Source organism: Sardina pilchardus, chromosome 6 (assembly GCF_963854185.1).
Source record: "Sardina pilchardus chromosome 6, fSarPil1.1, whole genome shotgun sequence".
Taxonomy (NCBI): Eukaryota; Metazoa; Chordata; class Actinopteri; order Clupeiformes; family Clupeidae; genus Sardina; species Sardina pilchardus.
The window spans coordinates 35,966,899-35,988,083 of NC_084999.1; the positions used below are offsets into that span (position 1 = coordinate 35,966,899).

Consider the following 21,185-nt stretch of genomic DNA (forward strand, 5'->3'; position numbering starts at 1 on the left):
CAATAGTTTCATTGCTTTTGCATGGTTGCATAATGCTTGCATGAAAAATCAAAACAACAGCAATTATATGGGTGCCATTGTTTTTGGAAGTTTCCCTCATGCAAGCATCATACACTGGTAGGCAAATGGAAAAATGGACATGGTTTTTAATAACATTTCATTCAAATGCCTCAATGTAAGGATTCTGGAAACACAACACCAGCTTTGTGTATGGTACAGTAGGCTAAATGGCGGAGCAGACATATATCACTGATTTGGAGTTAAACAGGAAGATATGCTTCAGTAGCTTTTGGCCATGTTATTCAAATTTGGCTAAACACTACTCAATGCTAGACTGCATTATATAGTCTCTGCTCTGTTTTTATGGACGTTGGACGAATCCACATCGTTCGTGTCGTTGTTACATAATTAAATAGCCTTCCAACCGGTTGCAGCGGAGCTTTGCTCAACGTTATCGAGTGGTTTCAGTTTCTCTCGCGTAAACGCGCACATGCATGCATTGAATGAACGCTCATACCACCACTTAATTCAATGCCCCTTATGTTTGAAGATGCCAAATTAGCGAGTATTTCCCGATTGCAGAGAGGTTTGTTTTCTTTTTCTGTCGGTCCGCGATTACTTGATCAATTGCAATAATTTCACTCTGTGGCTCCGCGTGCCTGCAGTGTTCACGTTGCGGACTGGTGCCGGTCTGCGGCCCATAGTTTGAGAAACAACTAGTAGCATTGACATTAAGTTAAAATTTGCACAAAGACTTCGTTTTCATCAAAATTAACACAGTATGTGTAGTCATTGGCAGAGCTTAAAAGTTGAGATGAATAACAGTGATTCACGCCCCCCATTTGTGCCCGAGCGCCCCCCTCTATGCTGCCTCGTCCACACCGCCCCCCAACACTGTCCAAACGCCCCCTGGGGGGCGGTACCGCCCCCGTTGAGAAACCCTATTATAGATGGTTATAGTTACAGATGGTACGGGTTGAGAATGCTCCTTTCTTTCCCGCACATCGGGACTCCCGAAGCATCGGGAAAACTGCAACCGCAAGGGGGCAACATAGACCGCCCTAATAATATGAAGGTTCGGCTCATGGAAAAACCCGAGGACACCGCGCTGGTGACAATCGGAGAAAAGAGACATGACGCTCGGCATGTTAGATTGCAGTTGCAGAGTTTTCGAATGTTTACAGCCTACCTCACAGCTCTCTCACTCGACGTAGCCTATAACTCAGTCAGTCCAGCAGAGATGCCAGAGCAACGTTTTGATCAATGGAGAGGGAGAGAAATGCTCCGCATAGCCGTCTCATTTAATCATTAAAATGAAAGTGATGACTGGCGAAATTAATCAAACGACGTTTCAATAAACCATTGTTGAAATGAATGAAAAATAGAGAAATAGCCTTCAATTCAACCTGAAATAGGCTACTCGAAAGGCAACCTTAGATTAATTCATGAATTCATTAGGCTACGGTTACAAGACCGCATTTCCGTGAATAGGCTATTATTGTCAATGTCAAGGCAAAGACGAAAGAGATGGACAAGATGGACATTTTGGCTACATTTACATGCTAGGAATACTTAGAAATGTGTATAGGCTATTTTAAAACGGAGGCATGTTCATTTTAACCGGCGACGCTGGGTAGCCTACATGTACCCAGCACTTGTTATCACAGATTTTGTCCCTACCACTTTTGATGACTGAAAATAAAATGTATTTAACAGAAATCTCTTTAATACATGCCTATGCTTGTCACTTTACTTATAACCGTAGGCTACATGCATGGAGAAGATTGCGCATTTTGTAACATTGTAACAATGGATGGTCAGATATGCGATAGGGCAGTGAGGGTGATTCATTGTAACCATCGACTAGGAGGCCTAGCTCCGCAATATAAGTTTCTAGCAACGTATGTATCGTATGCATGTTCATGTTGATTCAGAGATAGGCATAGACTACCATAGGCTGCTGGGCGTCAAGCTATATGACAGCATTTTTTCATGTGGTGAATTAATAACTAACGTCAGTTTAACATGTCAGAACTTTTGATCGGGGTTTCAAGTCCATGGAGCGAATAAAGCATAACGGAGTGAGCAATCGAGCTGTGGCACAACTGGTAGGAGCATGTGCAAGGTACGCCAGCGATCGGGGTTCGAAACCCACTCGAAGAACCTCACCGGAACTCATCAAGAGAAAAGACGTCGTTTTATTAAAAAATGAAAGATTTTCTGTTTTGCGATTTTTTTTTATGTTTGCGATGTCTGCTGAAAAGAAAAGTTAATAGCCTATGTGAATTCGTGGTTCAGCGCACACTCACGCACATTTTTACATTGACATAGTGTCGGGCTCAGGTGTCTGTCGAGAGAGAAGAGGGAGAGGCAGTCGTCCTCAGTGCCACATATAGGTAGGCTATAATGTAGTGAACTGGTTAGACGAGTGTGGGGGAGGGGGCATGATCGCACAAGACAATTGCTCTACATGAAATGGATCTCACATACGGCTGTCGATTTTTAAATGTAGCCTAGGCCTACTACACCACTTGCGAAATAGGACGTGGCACATAGCCTAATTATTAGGCTACTGGATTTAATATAGCAAATCCATGGACTTTGTTCATCCTATATATACAATAAGTATAAAATCCGACAATCCAAAACGATAACGAGATCTCCCAGAAACGAAAAACAAGTTTGTTGAGTAGCCTAGTCCTTCCAACAATCTCAGCTTTTGCGTTTGATAGATAAAAGGCATCCTGTCCTGCTGTATTCCAATGAGAAAAAAAAACATCCAAGGTATAGGGTCACGGTAATGTAAAATGCATGAATCTCTCTCTCTCTCTCTCTCTCTCTCTATATATATATATATATATAGACCTGGCTTTTTACCAAATGGCGAACCTCGAAAATTATTTAGGATATAGAGCCGTGTCCATTACGCACTACAGTTATTTTTTAGGCTATTGTTTTATTTGAGTGTTTTTGTCTACCATGGCAAACATAGTTGAAACGTTCGCTCTAAACTTATGTATTGTTTTAAGAGAATATGCCAATGATAATGGCACTTTGTAAAAACAACAAATTCTTAGGATTTGTCCTCTCACCTGCAGCAGGCCCATTCAAAAGCCCATCCACCTCATTTGCATTTGAAAGAGCCAATCACTAAAGTGACACGTTTAGTCTGGAAAAAGTAGCAGGCTAGCCTACTTTATGAGTTTTTTTGACCCCTCTAATAAATTGCCTATAGGCCTACTACGATATGGAGGAAGGGCTGCCTAACTGTGAAGAGTTTTTTCATAAGATAAAATGTTTACGCTATTTAAGTTTAGGATTTGGTAGACAAGACAACCTCGGAAAAGTTCTTCAGATAAACATTTTTTTATTGAATTAAAGGAAAGAAAATGTATCACCGGGGTTTCGGGGCTTGCGAAGGCATTCGTTGATCTTATCGATGCAGTCCTTGCGGCCACTTCTCCCCATCGTAGGAAACTTTCTGTTTAGCGTTGACAACACAAAGGCCTTCACGTTGTGTGGCAGTGCTTGCTTGCCCTTCGATCCATCCCAGTTGGTGGTTTTGCACCTGTCCCTGAGTTATATCATGGGTCTTCAACCGGGGGTCAAGGCGCTCTGCGTGAATTCATTAATCCAACGTTCTCCGCGATGTCATACCATCAAAATGAAACGATAACGATAATCTTGTGTGTTTGTGTTTCCTTGTGTAAGACAAGTTATATTTACACAAGATGCAGAGGCTCTCTGTCTGTATCAGGTTGAGCAAATGAAGCTTTGCCTGAATTTAGCTGAATTTATACAACCAGAGAGGGTTAAAGCGGAGCTTCTCACACTTGAATATTAATTCGCCAATGTGAATGTAACGGTAAACACAGCAACGTTGTATCTAAGACAGCGGCAATATAAACGAAAATGATAGTAGCAGTGGTATAAACGGGATAATCAACTCCGCGCCGTGCGTTTATAGGAAAATAATGCACTGCAATAATGCCTGCGGCGTCGGGACCTTATTAACACTTAAAACGTGCATTATTTTCCTAGAAACGCACGGTGCGTCGTTGATTATCCCTTACATATCCACCTTAGTTGACCCTTGTGACATTCATTCTATTACAGGGCGAGTTTATGCAACACTATGTAAAGAATTATCAGAAACTAGTTGTATAAAGCAGTTACCCCCCTGTTAATAATAACTTATGTTTAGAATGTGTGCGTTCGTGTGTGTGCGTGCGCGTACGTGCATGCATGTAGGCACTAATGACTGACGGTTCAAATGATAGGCATGATTTGAGGTGTGCCAGGTGTGGGGGTCCGTGCTCAGTCTCTCTCACAGCCAAGGGGTCCTTGGGCTGAAAAAGGTTGAAGACCCCTGGTCTATATGAGTAAGCGCTTATGCTCTAACCGCATAATAAAAGAAGCACCTGCATTCCACAGCAGTGCTTATGGCAAGGCTATTAACACCTGTCACTGAGCTATGGACAAGCAGTTATGCTCGAAAATTATCATAATAACAGACACACCTAATTGTATGGCTCTATGTTTAAACACATAAAATTAGCAAGCATTTCCTCCCGATAGCAGCAACGTTTGCTTTCTTTTTCTGTCGGTCCGCGGTTGCTTGGTCAATTGCGCAGCAAATTATCAGATCACTGGACCTAGATAGATAGATAGATAGATACTTTATTGATCCCCAAGGGGAATTTCACTCCATGTCTCGCGGACCAGCAGCAGTCTCCACGTTTCGCGGCCCATAGTTTGAGATACGCTGCATTAAAGTGTCATTTGGTTGTAGGCGTTTAGCGATTTCTTTGTGTGTTTTTCATTGTAGTGTGTGTGCATTGAGTAGTTCCTTAAAATACGGAACAAAGAGCGTCCCGTAGCCTATCTGTTCAATATGGAAGAAGACTAACTATTACCTATTTATTCTTATAACGAAACGCGAAGAAAAAATACGAGGACTGACCGTCTCGTTTCTCCGCGTTTCCCCCAATACCATGGCGACAAAGAGAAATAAATATGATATGACATTTAAGCTGATTGCTGACAAATTTTCCACACAATTCGGGAGAAGCAGCGGACAGGAGCGCCACCACAAGCAAGCACTTCTAGCCCAAATTAACATGGCAACGTTGCCTATGACTAAAGTGTTTAAGTAGGCTAGTCCTACTAATATTACATTTGATAGGTAACATGTTTGTAGCGCGCCAGTTTACCCATCCCCTACATCAAAACAGCTTAGAATCAATCAAAGAATCAGCTGTGTCGGCGTTAGGCTGTAGGCGATTTTCTATAACCATTTTCATTCATTTCAACAATGGTTCATTGAAACGTCGTTTGAATAATTTCGCCAGTCATCACCTTCATTGTAATGATTAAATGAGATTAAGGAGTCGACTATTGACGGATATGCGGTCTTCATCATTTTGAAATGCGGGATGAAACTTTCTGCCACCTGGTGGTTGTTTGGGTACATTGCCTTAGCCTCGAAAAAAATCGGCTTCACGGCCTGCGGGATCTCTTCGGGAGTCCCGCGGGAGAAGGTGCATTCTCAACCCGTACCCACTGTATTTAGCAGGCGCTATAATATAAAGCTAGTCTGCTTTCTCAGTAAGTACAAAAGAGCAATGTGGCCAGTGAAATCGGGCGTGTTCTTACCATTCAAAAGACACCTTAAATTGCCTGTGAGCTTTGCATCTGAATGGTGATAGGCGTGTCTCCATCCACAGAAATTCTGCCTGAACTGCTGAAAATGCTTGGATTTCTTTTTATTCTCCTTACAAATCGCCATCAATAGTAATAATAATAACAAATATATATTTGAAAACTAGAAGATCTAAGCTTTCTCGTGGTGCATGTTTCTAGGATAAAAACTTGCAGTGTCAGACATGTGTTTGGAACAGACCAAAAAATCCCACCGGTGGGATGGCCGACCCCCAAGGGTTAAAGGAACACGTCACCGTTTTTTCACATTAAACTATGTTCTTCCCTTTACTAAGACGAGTTGATACATACCTCTCACCTTTCAATACGTGCACTCACTGGCTCTGGCGCACGGCGCAACTTAGCTAGCCCAGTTCATTCATTAGGATCCAAAAAGTGATGAAGTTAGAAGCGACTAAACACCTCCATGTTTTCCCAGGTAAGAGGTATAATGTGTGGCGGAATAACAATTGGGAGCACTTAGACTCGGCGCAGTAATATCCTCACTCCAAAGTGAGTGAATATATTACTGCGCCACACAATATAGTTATCCCTCATACCTGCTTAGAAATGCACCACGTTTTATTTTGTCTCACCATGCTTGGTTGTGTGACTACTCGTGTAACTGTATTTTAATAGGGAAAACATGGAGGTGGTCGCTTCTAACTTCATCACTGTTTGGATCCTAATGAACTTAGCATGAGTTGAGTGCTGACCTCAACACGATAGAACACCTTTGGGATGAATTAGAGTGGAAACTGAGAGCCAGTCTCCTTGCCCAACATCAGTGTGTGACCTCACAAATTAGCTTCTAGAAGAATGGGCAAAAATTCCCATAAACACACTCACACTTAAACACACTTAACCCTTTGCTGCCTGCACCAAACATTCCATTTTCTCATACTCAATGGCCTCATGGCACAAAAAGGTGTATTGTGTGATTATGCTACATGGCAGAGATACAATATACCCACCACTGTAATCAGGAGAAACGGGGCTTTCAAATAGTATAAAATATAGCTAATATCTTTGAAGAGAACATACATATTTGTAAAATATATCTTCAAAATTCAACCCCAAAAAACACGAAAATATCAATTAGTCAAGATTAATCTAATTTTCCCCCCAATTTCTGTTGTAGATAGAGAAAAACCTAGAGTCTGTTAGAGATTCACAATTTTGTCCTCTATTCACTGAGAAAAACAGAACCAATCTGTCACCTTTTGTTCAAATGTTATGATGAATTTATTGGACCTTTGCAGATGGCACTAAACATTCCGTTTTTCATACTTGATGCCCCCGTGACACAAAAAGGCTTGTTGTGTGGATTAGGGATGTTAACCGGTTACTGTTTGACCGATGGTTGACCGTATCCACGTTAGCCGACCAAAGTTGTCGCTAGTCGGTTAAAAAAAAAAAAAAAAAAAAGATCTCTAAATTAGGCTATTATTATAGACAGTGGACTAAACTCTACTACAGCTAGCCATCTCATTCCAAGGTCTTTTTTTGCGTGAAGTTAACAAATTATCCCTCACACTCAATTTGTAATAACTCGCCTGCTTGTATAGACCAATAAAAACATTCGCACGCATGCCTTGGCCGGTGCGTCTTTTGCAATCTGGAGGTGCCCGTTTTATCCATTGGTTTTATCGTGTTGCAGCAACTTTCCGCATAAGATGGGCTTAGATTTGGAAACACATTACATCTACATTTTAGGAAGGGTCATCAATGGTAACAGATAAGGTAATGATGATCATCTTTCTTTATTATTGTTAGTACTTCCTCAAACTATAGCGGCGTCTCTTCGGAGCTGTCATTTTCATTAGTGAGCCGCGGCAATTTCAGTTTCAAATGAGCTTCTAACGCTAGACAAACGCCTTTATTTGCAACGCGATCACCTTGTACCCAAACCATTTAGAAACGAAGGAGCCATTTGTCCTCCACTTACTTACAAGCTCCTTGGTTTGCGGGACTCATGTTTCGCGCTGTAGGGGATTTCAAAAAAGTGACGTGAGTGAAAGTGTGGCGCCGCCGCCGGGGCTGTGTGTGTGAGCGGGGGACAGAGAGATGCGACATTGCGTGGCTGTTATTTCAAATAGTGTAGAATATTTTAAACAAATCGGTTAACCGGTTTCAACCGGCTAATGAGGCTCGGTGGTCGGTCAAGAAAATGTGTAGTTTTCACCATCCCTAGTGTGGATATGCTAGATGCTAGAGACATAGTATACCCATCATTGTGATCAGAAGAACTAGCCCTTTAAAATGGTATACATCATGGTTAATAAGTTTAAGTGTAACATACATTGTTTTTAAACAAGACCTTCAAAATTCAACCTTAAAAAACAAGAAAACATACATTTTTCAAGATAAATCTTATGTTTTACCTAATAGCTATCGCAGATATAGTGTGTGAGTTATAGACAATGGTGTGCTCTCTTCAGTGAAAGAAACAGAATCAATGTATTACCTTTGGTTCAAAAGTTATGATCAATTTACTCATAACTGCAAGTTGAAGTGGCGAGTAGAATTTTTAAAAAGTAGAATGCTTTCATTCCCTGATTTAAAATTTACACAGATATGTTGATCATGTAATAAAATAAGTGTATTTAACCATCTCAGTTGTATAGCTAAATGTGGCATGTTTTACCTTGCCTTAAGAGCCAATAACCTTTGTGAGTGAGGAAAGACTAAAGGTGAAGTAAAGACTAGCTGATGAAGAATGCTTCTCTCTATGTATCATTCTGTTACGAAAACAAGAATAGATAAAAGACACTGACACAAGTTTTCTAATGGGAAAAATATTTTTCATTTTATTTTAAAATTGATGAATTATATTAAATCTTTAGGAACCCAGGTATAACACTTAAACATTTACAAACAAGCAGTACTAGAACTACACGAGTAAGAAGACAACACTGTAGCAAGCGTCTACGCTTTCTACCTGACATGGGCCTGTCAGGGAATGGCTAAGAAAACCCAAACCATTCGTAAGAATGTTAATTAGTAGAAATGTAAATATAAATGTAATGAAACTATTACCACTATTCCTGTCATTATTATAACAAGTAATGCTCTTGTAGCAATAATAATTGTGCACATGCGCAGTTGCGCACGGGCGTGCGCACACACAAACAAAAACATTGTCACTCAGCTGAGGATGATGGGAGATCACTCCCCTCCTCCTCCTCTTCTTCCACATCCTCTTCACTCAGTAGCTGGCTATCCAGGTACTCCTCCATGTCCATCCCTGCATGATCCTGTAGTTGATGCTTGCCGATGACCTGGAGCTCCTCAGCGGTCAGTTGTCTCCTTTCCCTGAGAGACTCCATTAACCGTGCATACTGGCTCTTCTCCCCCTCCATCTAAGATAATGAGGAGAAAAAAGATAGGCCTTTAAATAACTTACTAGGTTGTTACAATACAATCTGAATCACCTCTAACTATGTCCTTTTTCACTAAAGACACAGTCACTGGAAGGCTGACTGATGACTTGGAGAAATAACACACACACAAACATAGTTACCCAGCTGAGGATGATGGGAGATCACTCTCCTCCTCTTCTTCCACATCCTCTTCACTCAGTAGCTGGCTATCCACGTACTCCTCCTCTCCAGTGTCCAATCCATCTAAAATAATGAGGAGAAAAAAGATAAGCCTGTAAATAACTTACTTGGTTGTTACAATATAATCTGAATCACCTCTAACTATGTCCTTTTTCATCAGTCACTGGAAGGCTGACTGATGATTTGGAGAAATAACATTAACCTGTGAACTCACTTGAAGCAAGTTAGTATTAAATCCTTGACTAAACATTACAGACCAGCTTGCAAACCAATACTGATATAAGACAACTTGAGCAAGAAAATAAGACAGAAACCATCTAGTGAGCGCATGTATGCACACACACACACCGTGTTATTTCGTGGCAGCGTAAAGACGAAAGATTGCGTCTCGAGGTGGAGTAGAGAAAATACCCACTTGAGTTCACAACGAACATGTTAACGTTAGTTGGCAAGTATCGCCATAACCTTGATCAAGAAAATTATAGTCTACGACCTAAGCAATAGTTATGACACATTTACTACACATCTTCAGTTATGCACTCATATGCAAATGTAGCCGACAATAAACGAAAACCTTGCGTTAGACCCCTGGCACAATCGTCACGTTTGGATACGTTAGCACCTTTCATGTTTGACAGATCATATCTAGCAAACTAACCAACTTGGCTGCATATAACTGTAAAATGTGGTACACATTTCGACGAAATAACTGGTTTATTTGAGAATAAAATAGCCTACCAATAGATGTCCTTCACATAAGGTGATATAGATAGAGCATTTGAGCGAAACTAATCAGGACAGGAGGGCGCGTCGCAGGCATGTCGAACCAAAAATATTTCTGGAGCTGGAAATGTACAGCTAGCGTGTTAACAGTAATGATTGCTGTAGTATTACCTGACAAGCTATTTCGTTCAAGACAACAGTTTGCTAAAACACCAGCAACCAGCTGATGTGAACACAGACGCAGAATGGTCATATACACACGGTGCAATTACTAGTAAAATGGCTAAATAAAAACGACGAAATAACTGGTTTATTTGGGAATAAAATAGCCTACCAATCAGGTGTCCTTCACATGAGATGATATAGATAGAAAATTTGAGAGACACTGGTCAGGACAGGAGGACGCGTTGTGGGCAAAATATTTCTGGAGCGAGAAGATACCTAACTTGCTACAGCTAACGTTATGAGTTGCTGTAGCATTACATGACAGGCTATTTCGTTCAAATTGAATACATATCTAAGGTGACAGTCCTAGTAGTCGGCTCATCATGTTTTACATATAGTTACCCCCCAAAAATCATTGAAAATAGCAACAGTTTACTAAAGATAACAGTTTGCTAAAACACCCGCAAATATTGCGAGCTGAAGTAAACACAGACGCATATGTTACGGTCACACACTCACAGTGCAATTACTGGTAAAAATAGCTAAATAAAAACGATTTTGAAATAACGTGGATAGGTATTAATAACAACACATAAAAAGACTGTTTTACCTCAGTTCATCCACCAGTTTGTCCTTCAAACGACGTTATGATGTCTGATGTATGGTGACAGCTAGCGTTGCTCCTTCCGATGCAGCAGGCAGAGTGAGTGACTGCAGTGACATTTCAACTTCTTGTTTTCTCTTCAAGTAGTGAAACAGTTTCGCGCCACAAATCCCTTAACCAATCATATCACTGTAAAGCTTATGATGTGACGTTTATGAGGAAGTTTTCATTAATAAAATCAGTTGAGGTATGGCAGAGTTATTCATGGAGTTATTAGACTCAACGTCATCGTTCCTCAGTGAACGATATTTCAATGGACCGTCGCCAAAGGGTTAAACCTTATGGAAAGCCTTCCCAGAAAAGTCGAAGCTGTTATAGCTGCAAAAGGTGGACCAACGTCATATGAAGCCCTATGGATTAAGAATGGGATGTCACTTAAGTCATTAGGGGGGTCAAGGCAAGTGACCCAATACTTTTGACAATATACTGTATATGTATATGCCTGACGTAACAGCATTGAGTTACCATGGCAACTCTGGCCTTCTGACCTGCCTGCTTGGCCCCCACATTGCTGCTTGCAGCTATATTTGTAATTGTGATTGATGTACATATACATTAAAAATTAATTTTCTCATGAACCGTTTATCATAGCAACTAACTACAAGCAGTTAGCTGTTATTTTAGAGTGGTGTGGTTTAACACTAGAAGCGCCGTGCCGTTCTGACCCACTTATACCTAGAAGCGCCGCGCCCCGGTCATTTGACCGCTTTGACGACCTACTAGAAGCGTCGTGCTGGTGTGAACTACTTATTGCGCGGCGAGGCGGTCAAAAGACCGCTGAGTCCTTATAATGGGAGGCTGTTACTTACACATAATGATAGCTAGATGGCGCTTCGTGCACGAATCAAATCGTTTGGTCATAAATTCAGTTTGCACTAAGCCATGCGTCATTCGTGTCAGACCGTGTTGTTGATAGTCTGTGGTTGTTTCATTATGACATACAGCACGTTTGAGTAATCTGTTCATTTATTTGTGTTGATTTGTGTTGTTTGAGGTAAAAACTCTGGAAGAGTTCTTGAACAAACCTTAAGCAAACTTGACTTTCAACTTTTTCATAGTATTTCATTTTTTATATTTCGTTTTTACATTTTGTATGCTAGGTAGGCCTACTTCGAAATGTTATTTATAGGCTATTTTAAAACGGAGGCATGCATTCTGTGATAGGAGCCTGACCCGACGGGAGGGGAAGGATAAAAAATGTCGACCCAACACCAATTTTCATTCATTTAGGGAGAAGCATCTAGCAAGTAGCAAGGGTCCAGCTACCTCGGAGGGGGGGAGATAGAGAGAGCTATGCTGAGCAGACATAGGCGCGAGAAGTAGCCTAATTAAAAATGATGAAAGATATTCTCCGTTTTGCGAATGTGTAGGCTATGTTTGCGATGTCTGCTGAAAAAACAAGCTATAGACCTATTGTTTCTACAATTTAAGCTAACTTCTATGTGAATTCGAGATTTAGCATTGAGACACACATTTTAACACTGCAGTCATGCAGAGTGGTAGCTCACTGGATAGAGCTACGGCCTCATAACCCAAGGGTTGCTGGTTCGATCTCCGACTTATTATGGCTGAAGTTCTTTTGAGTAAGGCATCAATAAAGTAGGCTATATTCTATTATATGCTTTTCTATTCACACAACTACACGCACGCTGGCGAATTCAAACATTCTGAAACTCGCATATGCGATGAAACATGATTGCGCATTCTTCCACGAGTTGCCTAAAAAGCCAGCCTACAGGCTATGCAGGGGACAGAGAGAGGGGTGGGGGTGGGGAGGCAGTTAATTGTCCTCAATGCCGCGGTGATGTCTGTAGCCTAAGTAGCCTAGACGAGTGTATGGGGGAGGGGGAATGATCGGTTTCAAATAGGCTATGTTTGCAATGGATAGTGTGTTATGTACAGACCCCGAAGCCATTTGCTTTGAGAATAACGGCTGGCTGATTAAGTTGTTGGCTGACTAGCTGGCTCAGCCAAAACCTAAATGCTGCTGCAGCCGCCAAAGTTTTGACTGATAATGGCTTTAGTTGCCACCTCATGTCTACAGATGTCTATATTGTACTAGATCTCAACACACAATGTTATTGTATTGTTTTGGACAACGTTCTGCGCGTTTCACTTCAATGTAGACTGCATGCGTTGTGAACAGCGCAACAATCTCTGGAAAGGAAACGGTGGAAGTCGCAGTAGCCTAATAGCCTATCGCGTTCAATGCTGTAAATCCGTCTATTCCAGATTTGGTTCATATCATAACAAAAAATAATTGTTCGTCGACTTTGAAAATCGGTCAGTGAATTCAGTCAATAGAAGCTACATCATTTCGCTCGTGCCGAGTTGTGAACCTGGTTCTCCTGCGTCTCAGTCGAGCGAGTTACCGTTGCGCCACTTGTTTTATCCTCTCCCCGATTGGAAATAGGTATTTGAAGCGACGCAACTCAGTTAGTCCAGCAAATATGTAAGACAATGCTTATACATTAGTCTGAGCTTTAAAAGATAGCCTACAAATAGAAGATAAGATATCCAACTATGAATGTACGTAGGCATACGCGTCCTATGTACATAAATAGACTACGACAAACACACGTAGCCTACACACGTAGGCCTGCCTAATAGAACAACGTCGCAACGTTTTCAAAACTTGCATTTTACCACTGTAAATCGCCTCCATAGACTACGCCATGTAGATAAAAAATAGTTATTAAAATAAATCACATATATATAATACATATTGCACATATATAAACTATATGTTTTATGGTAAAATATTGTTCTCATGCCCGACTGACAGGAAACCCTTGCGACATCTGCTGTGAGAAAAGAGAATAGCAGCCTGGACAAACATGGCCGAAAGTGAGAGAACATAAGTGTTGTCACATAAGTGAGCGCAAAATAGCTCTAAACTAGCTTGTGCGGTGCGCTTTTGATCATGTAAAAATTCTGGGTGATAAAACGTGTATTTAGGAAAAGTCGTGAACGTAGGGTCCTGGAATTTAATCGAGTGAAAAGATTTAGTTTTTTTTGTAATCACTGCGGTCAAAAGACCGCAGGCCGGCAGTTCTAGGTATATCTAGGTCAAACCTACACGGCGCTTCTAGTAATACGCGTCAGCGGTCAAATGACCGGCGCTTGGCGCTTCTAGTGTTAATCACCTCACTAGCAGGAGAAATGTTGAGTGAGTGAGGGGTGATTGAACAGTATACACAGATTTCCCGTTTGCTAACAAAACCAGATGTGCGCGCGCAGCCGAGGGGCAGAAGATGCCGGATGGCCGGTAATAACGTTATAAAGTTAACCTAATAACCAGCTGCTGTACAATCGGCATTTTTTGTATGCCACTGTTGTCTAAATGATGATAACATCTCATTTCTGAGTTTATTTCAGAGTTTGTCGTTTGTTTTCATAATGTGATGTAATGAGAATCTGTGCTGATTTTTCTTTTCACCCAACAGTGCAGTGAGGCTGAATTTGAGTTTGGCACAGAATGTTTGGAATTGGCTCGGCAGCACTGTGGCACCAGTGCTGTACTAATTGAGGGTCCATCATCATTGTGGAAGGTAAGATTATAATTGGAGAAAGTTGTCACAGCATATCTCAGTAAACTTTTATCTCAAGTCATATTAAATAAACAACAAATCATTGCGCTTATAGCATAACCAAGACCTATCACTTCAAATGACCAAAACAGTTTGTTACTCAGGTTCAGTATTTTGTTCTACATATCCCAATACAAATAATCGCTGACCTGCTAGCGAAAACGTTTTCCCCCAGTAATTTTGAGTCAATGATTCCCGGAACACTGACAGACCGGGTTACAAAAAACTTGGTGGGTATGTAGCACCGCATTATGTAATAACACCGCATTATGTAATAATGTAATTAATGTGCACGCCATTATGTAATAATTGCTGCATTCTGTAATAATCTGCCGCATTATGTAATACACTTCTTGAACGCAATATGTAATACATTTTGCTGCATTATGTAATAAGTTATTACATATTGCGGTTGTTTAAGCATTATCGCACGAGTGGGAGTGGTGTTGTTGGCCAATATCGCCACGGCTGTGGTTCGCCTTAGGTAACTACAGCCGTGGCGATTTTGGCCAACAACACCACGACCACGAGTGCGATAATGCTTTTATACAACAGGTCCATTGCCAACAAAAAAAAGATACCTGAGTGCATTTTTAGGAAGGATAATTATTATTTGCCATCGTTTTATTTAGCCCAGTTCCTCCGCTATGCGAAGTAGGCCTAGCTCAGAACGCTTGTGGTTGCTATGCAACTGCTAAGTCAAAGAACATGGAATGCCGTCTCTGGTTAAATCAAAGCGAAGAATCAACCGTCGCAGAGTGATTATTAGCTGTCAAGAGTCACCAGTGGTGATATCGGTTAATATCACCACTGATAGAACGCGTCTCGTCCAATCAGATATTGCTAAATCGTTCGACTGGACCTAACTGTTGTATAATACTTAATAATAGTTGCACATAGTACAAGGATATGTGGATGGAATTCATCATGTTTTCTACGTCATTAGATGAAATAAATGTTAAAAAAAAGAGAAAAAAAAACAATGGAAAGAAAATATTTCTGGGATCATGGAAGTGTCTAGACTAACAGCCTAATGTTCTGTTTTAGGTTACATACCAACGAGACTTGACCTCAGCAGAAGCTGTCATTAAAGGTATGTTTATGGAAACATGTTAAGCTGGGCATACACTGCGATTTTTTCAATCGCAGTATTCAGCTGCTGCTCATACTGTACGAGTGAATTCGCAGGAGCAGCTCACGATTTCCTGTTCTCACACTGCACGATCCGATGTTCGGATGCAATCTGACTGCTCACACTGTACGTCCATATCCAACTCGTCGGACCCTTCTATCTGGAACTTTATCAGCTGTGCTGCCATGCGGCCCCGTGTTGTCTACTTGCTTTCAGTGTTGCCAGGTCACATGAGGAGAAATAAGCAGCAGGTCTCTGAAAATACATGACCTCAAAAAGTTAGCATCCCCTCCCTGAAGCCCTGTTACATTTCTGGGAGGGTCATAGAGGAGCCTACGGTTACAGTGTAGAGTCGACGCAGCTGCATAGGTTCAAAATGCCCTCTGTATAGGCTACGTGTAGGAGCTGCGTGCAACCAGCAACTTCACACAAAATCAAGTCCAAATAACTTAAAATAAGCAGACTATGGCAACACCGTTTGTTTTGTCGTCCGTGTCTGTGTTCGGGCATGTGTAGTGTGACAGGTTGAGGTAAATCGGCTCGTAACACTGCTTCAACAGTGCGATAGACGCACGAGGGGCAACCAGGAATTCAAACAGGTTGAATCGATCGATCGGGAGGTGGTCAGAAGGTGGTCGTGAGGTGGTAATCGCTTGTCGTTACCCCATGTATACTACACGATGTGAGACGCACGACTGAGCCAAAATTCGGCCCGATCCCCAAAATAGTCGCACGACTCAAAAATAGTGGCAAAATGAGCCAAAAATCGCACAGTGTATGCCCAGCTTTAGTGGTTGGCGTCTGGCCTCTCTATTTCTTTAAGTGTGTGTGTGTGTGTGTGTGTGTGTGTGTGTGTGTGTGTGTGTTGGGATATTAAAGAGTCAATCAACCCAATATTTCTAATCATTACCCATTAAAGAGCATAGCAGTGCCATAGTACTAATTTACAAAAATCCCCTCTTAAACTAAAGTGAAAGCAAAATTCTACAAAGTAATGTTAACTAATTAACAATATAATGCAAAATAAGTGATTGCAGAAATATTTGCCACCTTCAAGTCAGCATTTAGTAGCACCTTTGGCCACAATTAGTTCACTGTCATTTTGTAGGGCTCTGGTAGGGCTCCTACTGTTCCTCCTCGCACAAAAGAACAGATACTAATCCTACTGCTGGGTTAAAGACCTTCTATCCTAACCTGCCCAGTTCTCCTAGAGGAACAGCCTGTCTCCTGGAAATTCCTCCATGCTCTTGAGATTGTATTGGGAGACATAGCAATCCTTCTAGCAATGAAACATATTGGTGTGCCATTCTGGAGCTGTGCAATTTTTGTAGGTTCCAGGGTTAAGAGACTTGACAGATGCTAGCATTCACAAGTTTTGATCTCCTTGATAGAATGGCAGCCGATAGGGGGCAAATTACCTGAATTAAGCCCAGGAAAATGCAGAATTTAGTCATACAGTCGAAACGTCATACCTAAATGCACCACAGTTTTTGGCTCATTGTTTAGAGATAGTGTCAGAATTTATGGCTTCTTCCTTAAAATCCAACATACCTGCCATTTTAACTATGCATGATTGCCACATTATGTATTCCATAATTCTGAAAGATGGCTATAGACACGTCATGTGTTAAAAGCAGCATAGAATTCTTAATGTAGAAAATATGTCATATTTTGGTGGCCATATCTGAAGTCAAGATAACAGCCAAGAAAAACGGAGTAAACTTACAAGATGTCCAAGGCTAACTGAGACCTAACCACGGATGCTCCATGATTTAGACGAGTGTTTGGGGGAGGGGGAATAAGGGCACTAGACAACTATGCTAATTGCTCTTCATGAAGCTGTTAAGACGGGCGATTTTTTGTAAGCTTAACTATTGAATGCCTCCCTGTGCGAAGGTTTCAAATAGGCTATGTTTGCAATGGATAGTGTGTTATGTAGGCCTAAAGTGTTGCGCCGGTCATCGGCCGTCTGTACTGTCTTTAAGCGTCGTTGTGCGTCTCCGAATCCGATGGAGACTTAAAGTTGGTACAAAAATAAATGGAATGAAATGGTACAAGAATAAAAACTTCAACACATTAAGTCTATGCCACTGCTCAGGGTGAAAGGCTATAGCCTATAGTCTAAGGCAGCGATTCCCGAACTTTTCATTTTAATGCACCAACTTCAACATCTTCATCTACTGGTGCCCCTTAAGCCACACGCTAAAAAGGCAACACGGATAAAAATGCCCTCATTTAAGACACGACCACACAACAGCATATGCTCATTCCCACGCAACATTTCAAATTAATCATTCGGAACGTGAGCTAGATTAAGCGGTATGAAACGTCAAGTCAGGGTAGGCTATATGTACATTCTGAAACGCGCATATGCGATCAAACATGATTGCGCATTCTTCCACGAGTTGCCTAAACAGCCAGCCTACTGCTCTGCCTCACAAATCAAACAACTAATACAGTAGGCCTAACCTACTAAAAGATGCGGGGGGAAGAGAGTGGGGGGAGGAGGCAGTTGTCCTCATAGGTAATGTCTGTAAAGCCCAGCGCCCACCAGAGGCAGCGTTCAGCGGTGTTCGGCGGTCTGGGCTTGCCGCGCAGGATTTTAGAATAGTTTTCTATCTCTGTGCGGCTGCTGCGCGGCAGACGTTTCCAGTGGGCGATGCTCCTTTGAAAACAATGGAATTCTATTTTTTTTCGTGGCGCAGCGCGCTGCGTACGCTTCTGGTGGGCGTTGGCCTTAAGTGAACTGGTTAGATGAGTGTATGGGGGAGGAGGAATGATCGCACAACACAACTATGCTAATTGCTCTTCATGAAGCTGTTAAGACGGGCAATGTTTTGAAGGCTTAACTGTTGAATGCCTCCCTGTGCGAAGGTTTCAAATAATTGTGCAATGGATAGTGTGTTATGTAGGCCTAAAGTGCTGCGCCGATCTAAACTGCATGTTCAAAGATGTTCAAAATAACAAGCCTAATTTTTGGCTAGGAAACAAAGGCACATCCATGGCAAACTGTCCTAAACATTGCATTCATTTTTGTGACTTATGAAGCATATCCGTGGTAAGTTGAGCAGACACTGCTGTTTCATTGAAAGAAGGTAATAAGCATTTCTCTCCCTCTCCCTCTCCATTGACCAAAACTTTGCCCTGGCATCTCTGCTGGACTGACTGAGTTACGTCGCATCAGAGAGCTGTGAGGTAAAACACTCGAGGACTGCAACTGCGATCTGAGATGCTGAGCGTCATGTCTCTTTTCTCTGCTCGTCACCAGCTTGTCTTCGTTTTTTTTCCGTGGTTTTCTGGCATGAGCCGAACCCGCATGTTATTAGGGTGGTCTTATGTTGCCCCCTTGCGGTTGCAGTTTTAACCCTTTGCAGACTGCACCGAACATTCCATTTTTTCATACTCAATGGCCTCATGGCACAAAAAGCTGTATTGTGTGATTATGCTACATGGCAGTGATACAATATACCCACCACTGTAATCAGGAGAAATAGAGCTTTCCAATGGTATACAATATAATTAATACATAATACAGAAAAAAAATCTTCAAAATTCAACCCCCACGAAAATATCAGTTAGTCAAGATTAATCTCATTTTTCCCCCAATTTCTGTTGTAGGTGGAGGAAAGCCTAGTGTGTATAGTAGATTCACAATTTTGTCCTCTATTCACTGAAAAAAACAGAATCAATCTGTCACCTTCTGTTCAAATGTTATGATAAATTTATTGGACCTTTGCAGATGGCACAAAACATTCAGTTTTTTCATACTTGATGCCTCAGTGATACAAATAGGCTTATTGTGTGGATATGCTACATGGCAGAGATATAATATACCCATCATTGTGATCAGAAGAGCTAGCCCTTTAAAATGGTATACATCATGGTTAATAAGTTTAAGTGTGACACACATTGTTTTTAAACAATACCTTCAAAATTCAATCTTAAAAAACACGAAAACATCAATTTATCAAGATACATCTAATGTTTTACCCAATAACTATCGTAAATAGAGTGTATGAATTATAAACAATGTTATGCTCTCTTCAGTGAAAGAAACAGAATCAATTTATCACCTTTGGTTCAAAAGTTATGATCAATTTACTCATAACTGCAAGTTGAAGTAACGAGTATCATTTTTAAAGAGTAGAATGCTTTCATTCCCTGATTTAAAATTCAACTTCAAAATACACATATGTATTGGTCATGTAATAAAATAAGTTTATTTAACCATCTAAGTATATTGTATACAGCGCCCTCCACAATTATTGGCACCCCTAGTTAAGATGTGTTCTTTAGCTTCTAATAAATTATTTTTTTTTCAAAATAATATAGGACCGCAATGAAAAAAAGCGTAAAATCCAACCTTTAATACAAGTGCATTTATTTAGAAGGAAAAAAAAATCCCACATTAAGAAATAATTATTTTACATCAAATCATGTGTGCCACAATTATTGGCACCCCTGATGTAAATGCTTTGTACAACCCCCTTTTGCTAATAAAACAGCACCTAATCTTGTTTTATAATGTTTCACAAGATTAGAGAAAACAGAAAGAGGGATCTTCGACCATTCCTCTTTGCACAAAATCTCCAAATCATCCAACGACCTGGGTTCTCTCCTCTGCACTCTCCTCTTCAACTCACCCCACAGGTTTTCAATGGGGTTGAGCTCTGGGAACTGAGATGGCCATGGTAGGAGCTTGATATGGTGTCTGGTGAACCATTTCTGTGTAGACTTGGCCATATGTTTAGGGTCATTATCTTGCTGAAAGACCCAGTGACGATCAGTGTTGGTCAAGTTACTTGGGAAAAGTAATTAGTTACTGGTTACTGATTACTTTTCCAAGAAAGTAATCCTGTTACTTTACTGATTACTTTTTTCCAAAAGTAATTAGTTACTTTACTAATTACTTTACTTACTTACTTTTCAAAAACACACTAGCTTGGCTACACAACCTTAATATGCTATTCAGCAATACACCTTTCAGCCTTATTCTATTCTTTCTGCATATGCCATCCTATAAAATAGAATCAAATGCAGTGGTGTGCATAAAACGAGTTCTGTGAACTATGAACTGCATGCAACAAATTTGTAAATAAAGATCTTGAACGTGAATTCCTTCAGAATATGTTAAATGAACAACAAGCGTCACTGCTGAGTTCCAATTAAACGTTACGCCTGCATGTCACGCTCCAATCTTTCATCGATGCAGCGGATGTAACAGGACACATGCTGCATTGTTGCAACAACATTCGAAACGGGCGCGCTGTCGGTGGTAAAACAAAAACAATAGCCCTGTGACAGCGGCCGCATATTCTGCACCACCCCTCACTCAAACACACAGAGAATCTGGAATGATAGCCTAATTAACCGAAGAGTCGGACCTCCGTTTGGCAAACCTCATAGGCTACTGCAAGTTATGTCTGAAAGTGACTAGCCTACAGAGAATGATACAGGCTCTACCAATTAGGCTATTTACGGACATTGTAATGTCTCCCAAAGACAATGCAATTGTATTTTTAGGACCCCGGGGATGGTGTTGTGTAGGAGAGGAGTCGAAATTTGAAGTATAACAAGCTTTAGACGTGTAAACAGACTTATCGTGATTTTTGCAAGCTAAATACAAAGAGGTGAATGGAAGCATTTTA

General features: G+C 41.0%; 1 protein-coding gene across 5 annotated transcripts in view; it reads left to right on the forward strand.

The window, feature by feature from the left end:
• crppa (CDP-L-ribitol pyrophosphorylase A) overlaps positions 1-21,185 on the forward strand; it is a 95,391-nt gene that overhangs the window by 19,458 nt on the left and 54,748 nt on the right. For all 5 annotated transcript variants that reach the window (XM_062537872.1, XM_062537873.1, XM_062537876.1 and 2 more), the window contains exons 4-5: positions 14,262-14,366; positions 15,453-15,498. In XM_062537872.1, coding sequence (XP_062393856.1) covers positions 14,262-14,366; positions 15,453-15,498 — 151 coding nt within the window. The remainder of the gene's footprint in view (positions 1-14,261; positions 14,367-15,452; positions 15,499-21,185) is intronic.